The sequence below is a fragment of the Phyllostomus discolor genome, chromosome 14, assembly GCF_004126475.2.
Source record: "Phyllostomus discolor isolate MPI-MPIP mPhyDis1 chromosome 14, mPhyDis1.pri.v3, whole genome shotgun sequence".
NCBI classification, from domain to species: Eukaryota; Metazoa; Chordata; class Mammalia; order Chiroptera; family Phyllostomidae; genus Phyllostomus; species Phyllostomus discolor.
In genome coordinates, this window is record NC_040916.2 from 17,561,262 (window position 1) to 17,583,657 (window position 22,396).

The 22,396-nt window shown below is 35.4% G+C and overlaps 1 protein-coding gene across 1 annotated transcript in view; it reads right to left on the minus strand.

Annotated features, from left to right (window-relative positions):
- The window catches only part of XPR1 (xenotropic and polytropic retrovirus receptor 1), a 133,224-nt gene that overhangs the window by 101,211 nt on the left and 9,617 nt on the right, over positions 1 to 22,396 (minus strand). Inside the window, exon 2 of the mRNA XM_028530568.2 lies at positions 13,867 to 13,918. Coding sequence (XP_028386369.1) covers positions 13,867 to 13,918 — 52 coding nt within the window. The remainder of the gene's footprint in view (positions 1 to 13,866; positions 13,919 to 22,396) is intronic.

The window sequence follows — 22,396 nt, forward strand, 5'->3', positions numbered from 1 at the left end:
AAACTGGAGGCCTAGATGGTACCACACCTAAGTCTGCACTCCTCTGTTGGGAATGTTGGGGTATACTGGTCTACCAAATAAAGTCCAACTTTTAAAAAAAGTTAGGTCCACTGGATATTTGGCCTAATCTTTATAGTCAACTATTCTCCATCAATAACCCTCTGCTTCACTGAAAATGTTCTGCTGCATCACCTGAATGTCTTACGCACTTGTACCCCTTTGGTTTTGTCCCGTTGCTTCTCTGTGTCTAGAAGGCCCTCTCCTATAGCTATAATTATGCTTTAAGGCCCAATTCAAACCTAATTCCTCAGGAAATCATTCTCTTACAACTTCATTCATAAAGATTCTTTTGTGATCATTGTGGATAAATTGCTCTGAGGAAATCTACCTAATATATTTTTGTGTTATTCTTGTATTGTTAAAAATTCCTCTCTGCTGTAAATATCCTAATTTTATTTACCATGTCATGAGTGAACAGAGTAAAGGACTGGTTGTAGTCTTTTAAAAAAGTAACTTTCCTTGTTCTCCTATGATAGAGACCCCATACAGAAAAAATAACAGTATAAAAATAATAAATCTTACATATAAATTACCTTATTCTGATCCATCCTTTGTAAAAAGAATGCACCAACTTAGCTATTTCATTTTCTCTTTTTATGCCCAAAAGATTCCTTTGTGAACAGCCTAATAAAAACATACTTTTTGGACTTATAGAGTAATGGCAGAACCACAGAAACTTTTAAATATATTTAATCACACTTGATTTGCAATACCCTGATTCAAATTATAGCTATTTCAACCACAAATAAGATGTGCTTTGAGTATATATGCAAAATTAATTACATGTGGTAACAAAGCAAAAAAATTCAATTTCCTTTTCCAATTTCACTGACTACATCTTTTGTAACAGGCACAGAGCTGATCAATTTCTCATCAGGAACCATAAATTGACATTCAGTCTCATAGGGATAAACTATGTCGCATCTCTCAACCTTCAATGAAAATGGAACTGTAATCAGTATTGGTGGATCCACTACCCTCAACACTCTAATCCCAAAGAGCTATACTTGTGGTTACCACGCCTAAGAGTATTATCTAATCCTGAAAAAATCAGTTCATCTTTCCAGGTAGAGCAGAACTTTCAAGTACAAAGTATATGAACAATCTAAGCTTTAAAGAATTAGGTATTTTTATCTTTTAAAAATATACACACACATATATATTTCAAGTGTGTACATGTGCAAGCATGTGTGAATACATGTATGTATTTCTCCCCACTTAAAAAGAAAGCCGAAAACATGAGTAACTCAGTAATAATGACACTGTGAAAGACATGTCCAGTACATGGCTTCTAAAGGTATTAAGACTCATTGGTTATCACTAGAAGAGCCAGGACTCCTTGGCAGAATGGCTGATCCCAGGTCCCAGGTGGGAAACATACAAGCTGAATCTGGAAAACTGTATCATATCAGGTAAAAAGGGAGCTATCAAAGACTGCAAGGGTCAGATCAAGCAAAGAGGAAATCAACTGAAGAGGCTCCCATTAAGGCAAAGATGAAAATCTAATCTTCAATAAGGATAAAAACGACACTGGACCAAAACATACCAAGTATGTTTAAATATATTAATTAAGACACTTTTAAGAAGTTTCATCGGTCATCTTTGGAAACATTAGAGAACTGATATTACTTTGAAAACTAGAAAATAAAGGGAAAGAATTAGGCAATGATCCTACCTTTCCTACCAGTCTCCATATCTAACAGTAACCAAGTAACAGTAACTTAACGAAGGGAAGTTTCTCTCTACAGAACTCTGGTAAAAAATACAGGAGCATTAGAAAATCACTATTTTGTAAACCTCACTGAATCCATGAATCTAGGGGCAGGCAATCATCATCAATAGCTAGTAGCATTACAAAAACAGAAGCAATCTATTATCATCTGTCCCTCCTAAAACAAGTACATATCAGCACATATAAAGTGTTCTTGGGGAAAATATGTATGTACATAACATTCACTCTGAATCTCTAAATTTAACTAAAAATTTATAGGAACTATAAACAGAAACCATGTTAAGGGATAGAACACCACAGAAGTGTAAGTCAGTAAAATCCAGAATCTGGAAGACCAAAAGAAGTAAACAAGCCAATTGGTTCTACCAAATAATAATATTAATTTTTAAAGGAAAATAAGAAATGCAAGAAAAATAAAGAGAACTGGAAAGGAAACCTACAGATTAGCTCTGACCAACAGAACTGTCTTCAGTGAGAGAAATATTCTGTGCTATTCAATAAGGTAGCTCCTAACCTCATGTAGCTACTAAGCACTTGATATACAAGCAGTGTGACTGAATATCAGAATGTTTCATTTCAATTATTTTAAATGTAAATACCTACATGTGGCCAGTGGCTACATCATAATGGATGGTGCACCTACAGATCAATGGAGAACTAAGAGACTTTTAATCAATCACAATATATCATATAATGAATGTTATTTGGGTCCCTATTCAAACTAATACATCTTTTTTAAAAAGTATAAAATAATATAGTAAGTAGGGAAATATGAATCCAGTCAGATATTTAATAATGTTGAAAAATTACTATTAATATTTTTATGTGCAATGGGGCAGAGACTATGTGTTAGAAATATTTACAGATAATATAACTTCTGAAATTTGCTTCAAAATACTCAGGGGGGATGAAACCAGATTAGGCATTGTATTGATAATGATTAAAGCTGGGTGATAGATAAATGGGATTTTGTACACATTCTCATTCTTTTTGGAGGTCTTTAACATTTTCCATAATAAAAAATGGGGGAGGGAGGTACAGGGAGGCGATACTTAACCTGTGTGCAAGGAAGGGGCCTGCTTTTTGTCTCCCCCAGGAAGAATACTGGGAATATAAAAGAAATTCTTAGGAGGGCTGGTTTGGAATGATTTGCAGGTAACTCTGGTTAAAGACAGATAAATTCTCCTTTTCTATGTATTGGATTATACACTCAAGAATGACTATCCATTGGTCAGTTTTGTACTTTCTGGGTATCATACCTGAATTTTTCTTTGACACCATTTGACCGCTCCTTTCAAAGTTGATAGAGCAGAAAGTGAAAGCAATACCTCATGTGGACTTCTACCTCCGGTTCACAATTTGAAGAGAGAACACTACAATGGATTTTTTTTTCAATTCAGATTTAGGGATATGGTAGGTCAAAAATAGACTCTCCCAAAAGATATCCATGTCAAATTCCTGGAACATGTAATGTTATCTTATTTAGGAAAAAGGTCATGCAATGTCATTAAGGATCGTAAGATGAAATTATCTTGAACAATCTGAGTGGCCTTAAATCCAATGACAAATGTCCTTAGATACATGGAGGAAGACAGACAGATGGAGAAGAAAACAAAGCGAACAGGCAGAGATTGGGGTAAAGTGGCCACCAGCCAGCAACCACTACAGGCTGGAACAGGCAGATTCTCCCCACAAAATTCCAGGATTGTGTCCCTGCCAAAACCTTGACTTCGGACTCTAGCCTCCAGAACTGTTGAGGGAATAAATTTCTCATATTTTAAGCCACTAAATTTGTAGTAAATTGTTATATAACAGTGACAGAAAATTAATAAGGGATTAACTACTCTTTCAATTATTGACTACCTATTCCTTCTTCACTGTCTCAATAATTAGAAGCTACTGAATATCTAAATGACTTCCAGGGTATCTTCTATATTCTGAGGGCAAGAATTTTTATTTCACTCAATGACATACACATAATGCTAGAAAACTACTCTCTTATCCAAATGTTTTATGCTTCTTCTTTCTACCTTTCTCACTGGCATTCTGCCACTGAACACCTAAGGTGGCCTAAACTAAAGAAAACAAAAATAGCATAAAGAGCTTCCTTTATCCTAAAACTTGCCAACTTTAAGATTTAACAACTATTCAGTTTTCTACAAGCTAGTTTAAGAAATTCTACCTGAAAATGCCAGATTCATTTATCTGACATGTTATCTTTTCCTCTATAATGTGGAGTATATGATGTGATGTTTTATAATTATCCCTTCTCTACTTCTTGACCTTCCCTAAAATTTACCAATAAAAAAAGAAAACAGCACTGTGTGACAATCAATGCAGTGCCTTTATATGTCATTGATTTTAAAAGCAAAGGAAAATTTTAACACTGAAAATACTCTAAACATTCGACTGTGTCACAAAGAAAGGATTATAAGCCTGTGTTAAAAACATTTCATTTCTTCTAGCTTCCTACCTGTATGCTACTCAAAGCTCATATTTATTTTTATCACATAATTTTACCACCTATTCATATTGCCATCTTACGTTCTAGCAATGAGCATTATTCATCAACTCCAATAGTAATGCTCTTTACTACTCAGAAGCACATCTTTCCTACTAGTAGACTAGTTTGAGATTAGTGGCATCTATGAAGAATACACAACTTTATTTTTTAAGGTGATAGTATCTGCTATCTAGAAGTTGAAATTTCCACAATAATAAATGACTATGCAATCCTTTTCCCATGTCGACATGAAATGAGCACACCTTTCAGAAATAACTTCATTACATGGCTCTGAATATCAATAAGGCCTTTTCAACCTTTCTAAAACAACTTAATGGAGGATAAAAAAAACTCGATCATTCTTAAAGAGATGACAATTATCTTATTGGCTTGACTTTTGTCTCAACTTCCACTCTTAGTCATCTGTATTTTTTTATGGCTCTCAAAACAAGGTTGCAGGGGCTACAGATGAATCCAGCATTTCCATTGTGGGGTTAAACTCTGTTAGTCCCTAATATATAGTCTTTTCATGCAACCTTAACCCACTACAAGCAGAAGGATTTTTGAAAATCAACAATAAATGACTAAACAAAACAACACTAATAGAAAAGTACAACTCAGTAAAGATAGCCTTCTGCCACTGCTCAGCTAAAAATGTAGAAAATTAGCAAAGAATGTAGTGAATAGCTCTTTCTATTATAAATATCAAATGGTTTTATTTCTAGGTCAGAAAAGCCATGTAAATAATTTTTAAAAAATAATGATAGAGGATAACAAAATGGAAAACTGGAGGGAGAGGGGCATCAAGATTATAAATAACATATAAATGTATGGATTTGACAGTAATCCTATACATGCAAAAATTAATTCATGAATTTTAGACATGTAATTCAGCCTTTCATCCTCTAGAACTAAAAAGCGAGTTCACATCTGTTGTAACAACAAAGACCTGGGACGGAGGTGAGGTGGAAGATGCCTAAAGTGGACTCTGTCCATTCAAGCATATAATCAGGATGAATAATTTACAAGCATACTTTCATCTTCAATGCTACTAAGAGCTGAATTCTAAGGAGCTTAGGGAGACTGTAACACATCTGCTAGCCAAGTTGAATAAGCAGAGGGAACCTAAGCAAAAAAAGATCCAACAAAACCTGTTCACAAGACTGGGGAGTGGGCGAGGGTACTAAAAAAAGAAATAACAGAAAAGCAGAGGCTAGTGTACTAGTGGTCACTGACTTATGTCCTTAAATATATCTATTCATTCTATTTCACAAAGCCAGAGTTGTGTTAGGCTAACTGAATCAGAGAGCTGCATGAGGCTAACACTAGCTGTGTATACCCTCCATCAAAAGGAATACCTTGTAACAAGAGGCAAAATATGAAAACAATCAAAGCATCAATGGGTCTTTCTATTTTAATTCAAATCTAAAAATATATTCCATTATTTAGACATGATGAAAAAATTCTCCAATAATTCATATATAATTTTTCAAATCTACGCCTATTTCATGTATCTTTGAAAGGAGGCATGCCACATATGCAAAAACATAAAAAGAAGTGGTTTAGTATCTTACAAAAAATATACACTCATCCAGTAGCTTATAAAATATGATTTTTCTGCAAAGACAATGTAACTGCACAAAAATACAAAATCTTTAAACTAGGACTTTATATCATCTGCTTCTCTACTGCTTTTAAAGAAATGCTATGTGTGTCACCTCAGAGTATACCTTATGACAACAATAACAAACAATATACTTAGCCATCTACCAAGCAAGCAAAATTCTGCATCTAAAAAAAGTTAAAAATTAAAAAAGAAAAAGAAAAACAAAGAAGAAAGCTAGGTTAAATTTATTCATTCTTTTCATAAACAGTACTTTGATTTCAAAAGAAAGAATTTATTTTTATTCCAATCCATTGATGGGCTAAGTAAATATGTAAGGTATTTAGCTGTTTTAGATTATTATGCACAAAATAGTAAAAAGGACAAAAATCTCTGGTCATAAAAGACTTACATTGGTCTTAACTGAATAAATCAGTGACAAATGCTATGCAAGAAATAAAGAGATGTAATATAAAGTGACTAAGTAGCTACATAGATTGGGTATTCAGAAGATCCAATGATTCTCAACAGAGAGCAAGAGCTGAAGATCTATTGTAAGAGCAAGGTTGGCCTGCTTTAGGGACAGAAAAAGGCAATGTGTCTGAAGCCTAGCGAACAAGAAGGAATATGGCAAAAGGTGAAGTCATGGATGTAGGGCCAGATCATTTAGGGCCTTTGTAGGTCGGGGTAATGAATTTTTATATCACACCCTTGGATTGTAAGAAACAGCCTTATGAAACTCACCATCAAGCTTTTTATACAACTGTTGTTGAGAATATTACCTGCCATACCAAACAAAATACAGTACTCTTCATGAAGGTCCAAAGAAAGAATTTCTCAAATCTCATGTTCAGTAAAAACTGATCTTTTTCTGAGAAATTGATATAAATTTACCTTATAGGAACTCTGAAATTAATCATGCTCTCCTCTATCCTCTGAACTCCAGAAAATTTAGAGTTAAATCTATAATTAGTGTCTGGCAAAGACATACAAGTCCAGGAAGCACAAAGAGTCCCCAAAAAGATGGACCCAACGAGGCCCACACCAAGATACACCATAATTAAAGTGGCAAAGCTTAAAGACAAGGAGAGAAGAATCTTAAAAGCTATAAGAGAAAGGCAGTTAGTAAAGGGAGCTCTCATAAGACTGTCATCCAATTTCTCAACAGAAACATTTCAGGCCAGATGGGATTGGCATGAAATATTCAAAGTGATGAAAAGCAAGGACCTACAGCCAAAGCTACTTTATCCAGCAAGGCTCTCATTTAAAATTAAAGGAGAAGTAAAGAACTTTCCAGACAAGAAAAAGGTAAAAGAGTTTGTTATCACCAAACCAGTATTACACCAAATGTTAAAGGGCTTGCCTGAAGAAGAAAGAAGAAAGCAGAAAGGGAGAAGGAGGAGGAAGAGGAGAAGGAGAAGATGATAAAGGAAAAAAAGAGGAATATAGTTAAAAAAATAAACTTAATAAATATGCATCTATGAATTATCATTTTAAATGTAAATGGCTTAATTGTTCCAATCAAAAGACACAGGGTAGCTGAATAGATAAGAAAACAAGACCTGTATATATTCTGTTTTCAAAAAACCCACCTCGGAACAAAAGATACACACAGACTAAAAGTAAAGGAATGGAAAAGATATTTCAAGCAAATGGAAAGAAAAAAAAAGTGGTAGCAATACTTATATATAACTAAAAAGACTTTAAAACCAAGGTTATACAGCAAGAGACAAAGAAGAACAGTACATAATGAAAAAGGGAACAATCGAACAAGAGGATATAACCCTAGTAAACATTTTTGCACCCAATATAGGAGCAGCTGAATATGTAAAGCAAATCTTGATGGACATAAAGGGAGACACTGACAGACATACAGTCACAGTAGGGGATCTTAACACCCATCAACATCAATGGATAGCTCATCCACACAGAAAATCAACAAGGAGACGGTAGCCTTAAGTGACATACTATAATTAGCATCTGGCAACTATATAAAACCTTATGGTATCTATTTTTTAATAGACTTTTTATTTAAAAATGTTTTCAGATTTACAGAAAAACTGCAAACATTGCCCTGAGAGTTTCCATATACGTCCTACCCACTTTTTCCTATCAACATCTAATGTTTAGAAGAGTGCATTTGTCACAATTAATGAACCAATATTGACTGACACATTATTATTAACAAAAGTCCATAATTTACTCCTATTTCCTTAATTTTTACCTGATGTTTTTCTGTTCCAGGATCTTTAAAGTATTTATTCTCTGTATTAAATTTACTGGAGCTTTAACTCACTATTCTACCTTCATTTTCTCCCTATTCTACATCTATAACTACTGTTACCAATGTATTTTATCTAATTCTATAAACCTTTCCCAATACTTCTGGAAACTATGTGGAGTAATAAAAAAATTAGTATAGAAAGATTTTTGAAAGATACAATTAGTGTTTTCACAACAAAACAAATTACACTATTATTCCAAGTAACACTTCATAAATCTTTTAAAAATACAGGGATGTAAAGAAATGTCCAATTGAAAATTATACTGAAAGATATCACTTGGATAAAAATGCAAAGTCAACATAAGAAAGTCTTTTTATATTTCAAAACTAGTTTTATCTCTGGGATTCTCCTTTTGTTGTCATATTCAGCATTAATAATCCTGATTGTTCTTATGAGCCATGAAAACTTAGCTTGGTCTCAGAGCACACAAACCTAAAATGAGAGCGTCCAAATGAGCTCTCAAAGTCCTTTTCAATTAGAAATGCAGATGATCTCATAATTCAGTGACCTAGGCTGACTGTCAGGTTGTCAAATATTTCCATCACCAGAGTGAAAAACATTAATGCTTTTAAACAAAATATATATTTTAAAAAGAGAATGGCAAAATAAAGTTGGAAGCTTTACTTGAAATTAGTTCAGAGTAACAACTAAAAGAGAATAATCAATATAGTGTATATATTACATACAGTATGTAAATTTTTATGTATATAAATAATATGTATCAAAACTGTCCTGGGAAAGAGAAAGTTTCCTCAAAAAAGGTATGACTATTTATCCAATTAGATAAATTCCATAAAGTGACCAAGACACCAAATGGGGAAAAAAATACCATGAGAAAAAAAGGGAAAAAGTATATCAATTTATATCTTCCATTGTTCTCTATCACTGAAAAATCTGACTATGTCAAATGGGTACTATTATTAATAGTTTTTTTTTTCATATCTAAAATAAATTGTCTTTCCTTGAAACATTCCTGATTATTTAGATGTGATTCAACTGTGGGGAACCTCAAGTTTGCAGCTTAATTTTAATCTGCCCCAAATTCTCAACTATTAAATACTTCATTGACAGTACCTCATTAATAAAAGGAATTGTGGAAAAACAATGTAGTCTAAACGTTTTTAATACCACTTTCCAAAAATTCCTCCAAACATTACTACAAAAAGATTAACTCTAAGGACACTAAGTATATGCCTGCCCCTCTACATTAAAAACAAAAACAAAAAAAATCTCACAATTCTAGTCACTTTATGATACTTTTACTCTACTGTCATGTATGCTGCTCTGCTTAAGTGTTTCTGTAAAAAAGATAACAAACAGTAAAATGTTTAATTATGCCATTATTTAAAAATTGATATAGTGTATAACTTTAACACAGAATTTTATATTACCTTCTGAGTCATATATTTCTAAACGTAAGTAGTTACTAAAATAAGAGATTATACAGAGTAGGTAATAATGATATATATCAAAGGAAATTAGATATAATTAATAAAGAATGCCAGACAGTATAAGTCTTTAAACATTCTTTTATATATATATCTCTATTATTTCAAATTATAGGCATTTCCTAGTTATAATCATTAGACATTTATTTCAAACAAAAATAAAGACCCTTTCATTTTAGCATACTTTGACAGAATTCCATTTTTCTGTAACAGCTAAAAGTGTATGAACATTACAATGTGATCCAGCACGGAAAGCTGAAGATCATAACTTTCAACGTATCTCAGAATATCTTTGTTACACACCGGACTGTAATTTAAAAAAAAGGAGAAGAAAGAAAAGAAAGAAAAGAAAGAAAGATAGCTCGACTTGAGAACAGAATTAAAAGAATCACTATTGAAGCAAGTTACACAGGGTGAGGAAATTAGTTTAACTTTCATGTAATTTCATTTTTCTTACACTCTTTAAATATTTTGAGGAGGTGCTCTTTAGGACACATCAAAAGATACAATAACCCAAAAAAGAACTAAACATTTTCATAAATCTTAAATACCTTTAGTTAAATATTACAGAATTAAACAAATTAAATATATTATAAACCAAAACTGAGTAACATATTATAAAACTAATATCTATGTGTCAATATCCTGGTCAAGATTTTGAGAATTCAGTATCTCAAATAAAAAAAGAACATTTTCAATTCAAAATGCTTAAAAATGAAAGATGTACATTTCTATGCCATTAAAGACAACAAAATTTTAAATTACAGATCAATAATTTTATTAAACAACTTCAGCATTTATATCATAAAAATAAGCCTGAAAACACTTCTTTTTAGATTGACTTCATAAAATTCCAGTTTGATATTTCATAAAGATATCAAGCTATATTAACCTAGAATATTCTTGGCATATACTTTTTCATATTCTTCTGTCCTGCAAAAAAAAATGTGATGTGAAAATTTGAAAGACTACCCAGGCTCAGAAAGAACACCCCCTCAAGAAACAGTTGTTCAATTAGCTCCTAATTATTTCTGATACAAGAACCCCTACGACTTTAACTTACAACTATCCAAACCTATCAAAGGTTAAACCCAAAAAGAATGAGCTGGTGAGCAGAAGCTCAGGTAAAGAAAAGGAAGGATCGATAAGGATAATGAGAGACAGAATCACTGTCCTCGGGTCAATTGTTTTATGACTGCCAAACTGTGCACTTGCATACATATAAACGCTTGTCTCACACACACACACACACACACACACACACAGTGAATATGCTCTGTTGACTAGTCCCAGTCTAAAGACATGACAGAAAGAAAAAGACATGCTGCCCAGACTGATTATGGACTAAGGATTCCCTCATGGTTGATCAATAAAGAGATAGATATGAAAATACATTTTTGGGGGGGAGAGGAAGTAAAAATGACACAGATAAGAACTTTGAGTCTAAGCCAGCATCTGCAATTCACAATGCTAAGGTGATTTAAGGACACATAAGAGATCTATCACAGGGAAAATGTGACCTAAACAAACAAAAATCTGATTGAAATATAATGTAATCATAACACATTATAAAAATGAAAAGGGATTTCCAGTCAACATGGCAGTGTAGGCAGACATGGCTCACCTTTTTATACAACCACATCAATACAACTAAAATATAGAACAACCATCACTCAGAACCATCAGAAATTGAGTTGAATGGAAGTCTGAAAAATACGGAATTAAAGAAACCAAATCCATCCACACTGGTAGGAGTGGCACAGAAGCTGAACAGGTTGGTCCCACGCCCACGTGTGGTGGATAAAAATTTGGGAGAGATATCTCAGGAGTGAGGAGTCCCAGCCCCACACCAGGGTTCCAGTGCCAGGAAGATAAGTCCCCACAACTTCTGGCTGCAAAAAACAGTGGGAATTGAGTCACTGGGAAAAACGGATGGAGCCCCAAGCAGACCCTCTTAAAGAACCCACACACAGACTCACCTACTCAGAGTCATTCCCTCTGAGCTCCAGGCACTGGGGTGGTGGTTTGAAGAGCACCAGTGGCATACTGGGAGAAGCTAAATTGTCTGGCATCAGGGTGAGCAGAAGCCATTGTCCCTTTTCTGAGCCCTCCTCCTGCAGAGCCACCAAGCAGGCAGGCTAGTGCCATATCTGAGACTCCATCAACCTGGCTAACACTGTAACACTGTTTGATCCACCATGGAGATACCCAGATTCTGCTTCACCCAAATTACAGGCCCACCCAAGCTGCTTTTCCATATGAATGGCTGGTCTTGGCTGTATTGCACAACTTCCTAAATCCTCTCACATAAGCAACAGCTGGCTTCAGTGAGACCCAGGCCGGGCACTAGCAGCAGCCAGCTAGATTCACAGCTTGGCTTTGCCTGGGAGTCTCCAAGTCAGCACAAGTAGCAGCCATCTCAGGCTGCTTTATAGTTCAGGCAGGGCGACCCAGGGCAAAACAGGCGGATGCTGACATTTGCACCACCTAGCAAACCCCAGGGCCAGAGCACACAGTGGACAGCTATAGACGGTGTCAGAGCACCAACACTCTGCCCCTACACAGATGATCCTCCATGGAGGGAGGAGGTTGGTGGTCAGTGGTCACAGCCAATCCTTGCAGCAGACTGGCCTGGATAAATCCCTCCCACTGATTTGCCAACAGCAACCAAGGCTCAACTACAAGACGAGGGTGTACTCAGCCCACAAAAAGGGCACACCTTGAGTACCCAGCTTGGGTGACAGGGGAAGATGTACCACTGGACCCTACAGGACACCTACTACATTAGGCCACACTAACAAGACACAGAAGCAAAGCAGCTCTACCTAATACATAGAAACAAACACAGGGAGGCTGCCAAAATGAGGTGACAAAGGAAGATGGCCCAAATGAAAGAAAAGATCAAAACTCCAGAAAAAGAGCTAAACAAAACAGACATAAGCAATCTATCAGGTGCAGAGTTCAAAACACTGGTTATGAAGATGCTCAAGGAACTTAGTGTGGACCTCAGCAGCATAAAAAAGATCCAATCGGAAATGAAGGGTATGCTAATTTAAATAAAGAACAATTTACACGGAAACAACAATAGAGTGGATGAAGCTGAGAATCAAATCAATGACTTGGGACATAAGGGGAAAAAAAAACAATCAGAACAAGAAGAAGAAAAAAGAATCCAAAAAAATGAGGATAGTGTAAGCTGTCTTTGGGACAACTCACGAAATTCAACATTCGCATCATAGGTGTGCCAGAAGGAGAAGAGAAAGAGCAAGAAATTGGTACTCTATTTGGAAAAATAATGAAAGAGAACTTCCCTAATTTGGTGAAGGAAATAGACATGCAAGTCCAGGAAGCACAGAGTCCCAAACAAGATGGATGCAAAGAGGCCCACTCCAGGATACATCATAATTAAAATGTCAAAGGTTAAAGATAAAGAGAGAATCTTAAAAGCAGCAAGAAAAAAGCAGTTAGTTACCTACAGGAAAGTTCCATAAGACTGTCAGCTGATTTCTCAAAAGAAATTTTGCAGGCTACAAGGTAAGAAATTGGTAAGAAATATTCAAAGTCATGAAAAGCAGGGAAAAGCCAAGATTGCTTTACCCAGCAAAGATATCATTTAGAATCAAAGAGCAGATAAAGAGCTATCCAGACAAAAAAATACTAAAGAAGTTCATCATCACCAAACCATTATTATATGAAATGTTGAAGGGACTTATTTAAAAGAAGATCAAACAATGAACACTAAGATGGCAACAAATACAATGCCAAAATGAGGTCTATCAAAAACTGAATCTAAAAAACAAACAAGGCAAACAAGAAGAGCAGAGACAGAATCATGGATACAGAGAGCTTTTTGATGGTTGCCAGATGGGACAGGGGTATGGGAGGATGGGTGAAGAGGTGAGAAGGCTGAGAAGTAAAAATCGGTAGTTACAGACTAGCCACAGGGTTGTGAAGTACAGTATAGGAAATGGAGTAGCCAAAGAACTTATACACGTGACCAATGAACATAAACAATGGCAGGAGTATTGCCAGAGGGAGTGGGGGGGTGCTGGATGGGGGAAGGGGGAAAATATCAGGACAATTGTAACAGCATAATCAATAAAGTATAATTTTTAAAAATGAGAAAAGATCTACATAATAGGACAGGTTCTATTGGTTTTATACTGTACAGTTAAAAATATCTTTCCTTAAAAAGAGATTTTATCTGACTACATATAAAAATTAATGCATCTTACCTTCCACAGAAGGTGCCTGGTCCTGAGCTGAATACAACATATCTTTGAAAGCCTATGAGGAAGAAATAAAAGGAATACATGAATTGAGTAATCTTTATACTGAAAGCATTTGAAGTTAAACAATTACTTATTTTACAATATCCACACAATGACTACATATGATTCCCTAAATTAAGAATTTAGTGAAATACTTCAATTAACTTTAATAAGCTAAAACAAAAACACTGTATCTTCATACCAATCCATTACTGTCTAATCTTTAAAACAAGGGCCAATTTGTACACTTTAAACATTAAGGGGCATTTCAAAAGAGTAACGTATCACCTAAGATACAATAAAATCTCTGACTAGAAGATAATCGCTACAGAAACTGAGAACAGTCCTAAATACAGTGGAACACCACATAAGCACATATAAAACACTTGATACAAATTTTTTAAATTGTTATATACATAACATAAAATTTACCATTTTAACCACTTTCAAGTGTACAGTTCAGTAGTGTTAAGTACATTCACACTGCTGTGTAGACAATCTCCAGAATTCTCTCCATCTTGGATAGAAATACTTTTCATTGGAAGTCTAGAAAGTCCTCCATAATGGTCCAGGACTATAAAGACAGTAAAGGCTTTACTGTTTGTTTTTTTCCAAACCAGGAAATCAACTAATAACCTTATTATGGTAATTTGGAAGGTTGTACTTTGGTCTCTTTAAGTGGTTTGGGGACAGGAATGAGAAATATTTCTGATATCTATCAAAATGGTAGAATTAATTAAGTGGATAAGTTCCAGAGCTGAAGAGCTGGACATCAGCTGAGGTGACTGTGTCCAGTCTCAGAGCTTCAAAGCTTCAAACTGGTGGCTCCTAAATTGGCCACCAGCTTTCCTCAACCTTGGTACAACTGACATTTGGGGCCAGACAATTCTTTTCCTGTGAGGGACTACTCTATGTATAACAGGATTTATAGTAGCACCCCTGGCATCTAGGGATTCACTAGATATCAGCAGCAGCCTCCCCACCAAAAAGGTGGTTTGTGACAACCAAAAATGTCTCCAGACACTGTCTAATGTCCTCTGGGGAACCAAATCATCCTTCACCAGAACAAGCCATAGAGTCATTCAAGCATATGAAAACAAAACAAAACAAAACAAAAGAAATGCACCTCCAGGGTAACCCACTCTGTCTCTTCCCAAATGAATTTATCATTGCTTCCGATTAGCAACCTATCAGTTCCATGACTGAACAAGTCTGACCATATACAGTAAAAGATTTCCAAAAAACAAGGCAATTTTTTAAATTAATGCATTTCTGTTCATTTTAACCCTCCTTTTACAGAAAATTTTGTAGGGGCCCTGGTCAGGTGGCTCAGTTGGTTGGAGCATCACCCTACACACCAAAAGACTGGGGTTCGATTCCTGGTCAGTGCACATATCTAGGTTGTGGGTTCAATCCCTAGTTGGAGAGTGTAAGGATCAATGTTCCTTTCTCTCATCGATGTTTCTTTCTTTTTCTTTCTCTCTCTCTCCCCCTCCCTCCCCCTCCTTCCTCCTCTCCCCCTTCCCTCTCTAAAATCAATAAACATATCCATGGGAAAGGCTTAAAATACATTTTGTAGGAAAATTATGTATAAAAATGTAAATTTCACACATGTTTAAATCCAAAAATATTCAACAAGATTCACTATGCAGAATTGGAGGCAATACAGTAATACAAGCATTTTATAACAAAAAATATTTGCTCCTTATTTCAGGTTCCTGACACAAAGCTCTGAACCCTTGAAATTTACTATCTTTTACATACTAATGAGATGGCTCATGGTGGAGAGGTGGTGGGGAAGGCCCCAAACAGCTTCAGATTGAGCACTGGTCCCTAGACAAATGAACAACCTGATCAAAGGGGTAAAACTCTCAGTCCCACCCCAGACCTCTGTGGAAGGGAGAGTGGCTGAACACTGAGTTCATCACCAATGGCCAAAGATGTAATCAATCATACCCATGTAATAAAAACCTCCACAAAAACTCTAAAAAACTTCAGGGTTCAGAGAGCTTCCAAGTTGATGAACACAATAAAGTGCTGGGGGAGGGCATGAAAGCTCTGTTCCACCCTGTTCCCGTACCTTGTCTTGTACATCTCTTCCATTAGGCTGTTCCTTAAGTTGTATGTTTTATAATAAATTAATAGTAAGTTTAGCACTTTCATGAGGCTTGTGAGTCATCCTAGCAAATTATCTAACCTGGGGGAGGGGGATTGTGAGAACCCCCAAATTTATAATCAGCCAGGCTGAAGCGGGGGTAGCTTAGGACCCAATTCCAGGTGGCATCTTAAGTAGTCTTGTGGGACTAAGCCCTTAAGCAACGGGGTCTGTGCTAACTCTTGGATAGTTAGTACCAGAATTAAACTGAATTATTAGACACACAGTTGGTGTAGGAGAAATGGCTGTTGGTGTCAAAAAAAAAAAAAAAGAAAGAAAGAAAGAAAAGAAAGAAAAAAAAGAACTACATTTGGTGTCAGAAGTGGTGACAGAAACATACTCAAACAGAAATCTTTCTTGAAAAAACTTTTAGTAGTGGGCCACTGCTTTTCTAAGACTACATATGAAGATCAGCCCCACGTTTACTGACCAGTAATTCTCACATTTGTTTGTGTTACAAAAGCCCTAAGTAAATACAACAAAGATACAGGACTTCTTTTAGGAAAAGTGTACACACTCACTATTTTCTTTACAATTTCAGATGTCTCCAAGACCACTAACTTCATCTAAAACAAAGAAGTTAGGCCAGAAGATCTTACCAAACATCAGAAAGGCTTTATTTCAGTTTAGAGAATAGAATTTTAAAGTCCTACACAGCTGTAGAGTGGTGGTTATGGCACAGTTTCTCCATAGGATACTTTACAACAGTAAATGAATACATTGCGTAGAAAAAATAGCTAAAAATAGAAAAATATAAGGACAAATAAATCCAGCCAGAGAATACTTAAGGAAATAAATCTATCATGGAAGCAGGTATCAGAGATTCACATGTCTGAATGGAGTTTTTGTACTTCCGAAGTACACCAGGCATGTGTACAAAAATGAAATGATGTGGTAAGGAACCAAATAAAACATCAATGACCAGCAGAGTGACTTGTACACAGTAGGAGCTCAATAAATAGTTTTTAAATTCAAAAGGGTTTCTTCTTTGGAGAAAATTACTTTAAATATGATTGCAAGAGCACACGAAGTAGAACCTCTGACGTGTAATGAAAATGAATTAAATTTGCAAAAGGAAAGCTTTACCAAATTAAGTTTTAAAAAATGATTAAAATTTTATAAAGAGAAAAATGATACTCATGTGGATTATAAAACTGAATCATAATTTCATTTAAAACAAGACAACGGACGGTGAAATCATAGATAACTTTTCACTTCTTACTCCTTGAATTTTCACCTGAATAAAAGGCCTGTGTTTTTTCTAGTAGTAGGTTCTAGAGAACTCCATATATAGGATATCATTCTATGTCTGTGACAAAAGAATAGTCCCCAGTGGGGAACCGAGGGGGCAGGAAGCCTACAAGTATTGTCCATACTAGCACCTAAGGACTGTCTACGAGCCACCCAAGTCACTTGCCTGGGATAGGGGGAATACATCCAAATACAAAAAGCAAGAAATTCAAAGAGTTTCCTAGATTTGTGCTGTTTTACCTTAAGGAAATTCAATACTTTATATAAAACTCTGAATTTGTATAATAAATGAAATCAATACATATTCATGTCTATTACAAAAGATTTCTTTGATTTCCAAAGGATTTAAAACAATCCTGTTCATCTGAGTGTTGTTGTTTTTGTTACAATGTTATTGAAATACATGTAAACTAGGAAAAAACTCTTCACACTTATAATAACTCATAACAGTAATATCTTACAAATTAAATCCAAATACAACCACAAAACCAATACTATTCAACCAACAACGTTAACGTGACAGGAAAATAGACGTTTGCAGAGACAAAATCTCAACTAGTAATACGAATACTGTGCTGACTGCCCATACACCTGGTCTTCTGCATCTGGAATACCTGTATGACTTTGTGTTAGATGTGACGTAATTCTCCTCCCACCTCTCTCTACGTAAGGCAGCAGAGTAGCGAGGCTAAGAGCCACAGGGTCAGACAATGTATGAAAGCCAACTCTACCATCTATTAGCTCAGGAAGATGAACTGCTCTGCACTTCAGTGCCCTCATCTGTAAAACAGGAATGGTGACTGCACATACCTCACAGGTCTACTGTGAAAATTAAAAACTCTTAAATCACAAATGCTTATATTATGACTCATGATTATATGAGGATACATGACGAGTATCCTAAGTACTTAGAACAGTACTTAGAAAACAGAAGATGCTCAAAGAATGTTAGTTAATAGAATGTGAAATACCATAAAAATGTCACACAGTGGCTGAGGCATCCTTTAGTCCTCTACTGGCCATTCACACATAGTTTTGTTTCAGTTCTTAATTCTTCACAAAGTACCATAGTCATAAGGATGAGTTAATACATTTACAGTATCTAATGAAAATATCCAGCCCAGGCCAGGTGGCTCAGTTGGCTGGAGTGTTATCCTGTACACCAAAAGGTCATGGGTCTGATTCCCGGTCAGGGCACATACCTAGATCGCAGGTTTGATCCCCAATCAGAATCTGTAGGGGAGCAAACCAATCGATGTTTCTCACATCGATATTTCTCTCTTCCTCTCTCTCTAAAACAACATATCCTTGGGTGAGGATTAAAAAAAAGAAAACAGAAAAATCCACATGCAAGTGGGCCTATGCAGCTCAAACCCATGCTGTTCAAGGGTCAACTGTGTTTCTTTACAGCCTGGTTATAGTGCACAGAATAGATACCCAATAATGTCCACTGAATGAATAAAGCTTAGTAACTTTCTTAATAATAATATTCAAATAATCTAGAAATATTTATGATTCACCTTTTTTATACAAGTATAAGCAAGGTGGCTACAACCCTAACTCTTATAATTTGCTTCCCAGGCAGTAAATAATGTGCTTGTGCAATCCCCTCCCATAGTATCTGGGCTGATCTGTATAACCTACAGAATACTGCAATAATGACAGAGTACTACTTACAAGGCTAGGTCATAAGAAACACTGTGGTTTTTATCTTGCTCTGTCTTGGGATAACACACTCTGGGGGAAGCCAGTGGAAAAACCTGAGGCAGCCCTATGGAGAGGTCCACGGGGTGAGGAACTGAGGCCTGAAAAGAGCCAGCACAAATGTGCAGTCCATTTGAGTGACCCACCCTAAAACCAAATCCTCACCCTGTAGACGAATGCAACCCCGGCTGTCATCTTGACTGTGACTGCACAAAACACCCTGAGCCAGAACCACCAGTTAAGCTGCTTCCAAACTCTTGACACACAGAAACAATATAAGATAATAAATGTTTTTACTGTTTTAAGCTGCTAAGTTTTGGGGTAATTTATCATACAGCAATAGATAATTAATACATGAGGACCAGATTTGAGAAAGATTTTCATATCACAGAATGTACATGTTATCAGATCATAACCAACATCTTTGGCTTGTCTTGATCAAAGTAGCTAAAATTTTTATCCCTAGAAAGACACAAAATTATGGAAAGGAAAACTACGATAACTTCAAGTAAGTGATTTATTTTAGCAATAAAAAGCAAAACTGTATTCCCATACGTCAAAGCCACCAACGCTGTAATTTACCTTACCCTGAACGCCCTTGAAAAGGCATGCAGCCACACTTCTGAGCTGACGGAGGTCTGACAGAAGAATAAATCAGCATCTTCCTTGTCTAAGGAACCTCTTCTGACAATAAAATAAAGCTGATAACAAATGCTCACTTCTAACTAATTAAATCTCATTCTTACATTTATTTATTATGGAAACAGCTGTAAATTCTCTGAGGTAGAGAGCCATCCCACTTTAATTTTTATAGAGCATGGCATCTAGCACAGTACAAATTCAAAATATTTCTGTAAATTCCACAGACTTTGTAACGCAAAACCTAAATGTCCAAAATAAGCATATCAATTAATTTTTAAGTGTTAACTATTATTTTTATTGAATTATTTTATAGCATTTACAGTTTCATGAAATATCAAAATGCAAAGTCCTTTCTTATTTTTCCCAATTTTCATGACCTTTTATTTCTAAACAAAATTCAAACTTCTTTCATTTACTAGTCCTAAGAAACATTCGTAGTGCTACTGGCTTCCAGCCCTCTTTAACATATAATAGTTTACACAGGTTGGTAAAACATGTTGGACTTTGCCCAAATGTAAGTTACTGCAACATAAATTCTCACTTCTCTTAGTAACAGTTTGCCAGTTTATCTGAATGAAAACAAAAAGAAACCCAAATGTTCTGCAATGCTGTTTCCAATATGCCTCTAAAAAGTGTTTCTAATCCATGGGTCTCAGACCACTTCACCATTCCAATGTCAATACTGCAAAACCTTAATAAACTAGATATTCTCTATAAGCTAAATAATGTTTCTCATAAATATACTACTAAATATACTACTACTTGTCAAAATATAAAAGATATCTGTACTTAACAAAATACTATCATCTTTTGATTTGGTTAATTGTAAGACACAACATTATTTTATGTACTTTGGGAAGAAAAACATCACTAATTAAACTATGACATCTGTATGATGAATCCCAAGTTCAAAGTCATTAGAATGTGGAATAGGGGAATGTGTATCTCAGAATCTATAAAATATAGTAATTCATTTTATCAGAATGTAAATTCTCAAGCAATGGATTCTAAGTCCAGCTCCCATCATTTGGTTTCCAAGAAATTTCATGGCACTGAAAGAGGGTCTCGTTGTATTAGAAAATGAGTACCGCCCTGGCTGGCGTAGCTCAATGGATTGAGTGCAGGCTGCGAATCAAAGTGTCACAGGTTCAATTCCCAGTCAGGGCACATGCCTGGGTTGCAGGCCACGGCCCCCAGCAACCACACATTGATGTTTCTCTCTCTCTCTCTTTCTCCCTCCCTTCCCTCTCTAAAAATAAATAAATAAAATCTTTAAAAAAAAAAGAATGAGTACCAATACACTAAAATAAATGTCTATTTAATAAATGAATAAAAGTTACTCCTCTGGCTTACTTTTAATGACAACAAAACGTAACAGCTATGATTCATTGAAAGTACCTTCTATAGGTCAGGTCCTTCCTAACGCTTTCATATATTATATGTAATTCTTATGATATCCTTGAAAAGCCAATATTGTCTCCATTTTACACACAAGAAAACTAAAGTTCAGAGAAATAAAATAGCTTTTTAAAATTCCCACAGCTCATAAGTGAGGGAAATGCAATTAAAGCAAAAATTTATATAAAATTAGCCCTGGTTGGTGTAGCTCAGTGGATTGAGCGCTGACCTGAAAACCAAAAGGTCACAGGTCAAGGCACATGCCTGGGTTGTAGGCCAGGCCCCCAGCTGGGGCATGTGAGAATCTGATGTTTCTCTCCTTCTCTTTCTCTCCCCCTTCCTCTCTCTACAAATAAATAAGTAAAATCTTTAAAAATTTTTATATCAAATTAAAGCTACTTTCTCAACTGCCTTCAAATCTGAATAAAACCCTATCCTCAAAGAACTTCCTCCTTTACTCTACTCATTCCTAAAGGTTCTATTCTATTCCCGTTAATAGCCAAATCTCTCAAATGAAAAGTACACACGTGTAGCCTCAATGATTAACTTCTTAAAACCCAGAATAAAGTTAGCAAAAGACAATTTATATTCAACATTCACCAATGAGGACTGGAAAGGAATTGAGGCCTTTGCTATATCCAAAGTCCTATCCTCAATCCTCATTCTCAATGACCTGTTTACATTGTCATCACTTTCCCTTAGTGAGTTAAATCTTTAATTACTATCTCAATTTTAAGTCTTACATTTGATACAATTGTTTAAACTCCAGGTATCTATCTCTACTTACAGACATTTCACACATGAAATCAACATATTTAAGATCTTATTTCAAGAGTTTATCACCCCCAAAACTAGCTATTCTCTACCAGTTTCCCTAATTTTAAACCATTACATTGAATTCTTCCCTTCTTCACTCCCTATATCTATATTAGTTATACTTACTGTCCTAAGTGCTTTCCACTTATTAATTCATTTCATTAAATTTACAGGACATCACATGATCATCTAAAGTAGGCATTATTATTATCCCCAGTTTAAGGATAAGAAAATTGTGGCACAGAAAGGCTAAATGCCTTGCCCAAGCTCACAGAGTTATTACAAGTTCTATCCTAATTTTTTAATCTATCAAGAACTGAATTTTTTAATGTGCATGATACTACGCAAACAAATCCTAGAGAAAACTGTTTGCAGTCGTCTTTAGCAAATATCTAATAGCAACATAATTTGAAACACTCATATTGCAAAAGCTTACTCTACTCAAAAAGAAAAGTTTATCAAAACATGTATGAATTATAGTGGTGACTCAACCTGATTACCAACAGTTTTGTTACTTATTAAAAATAT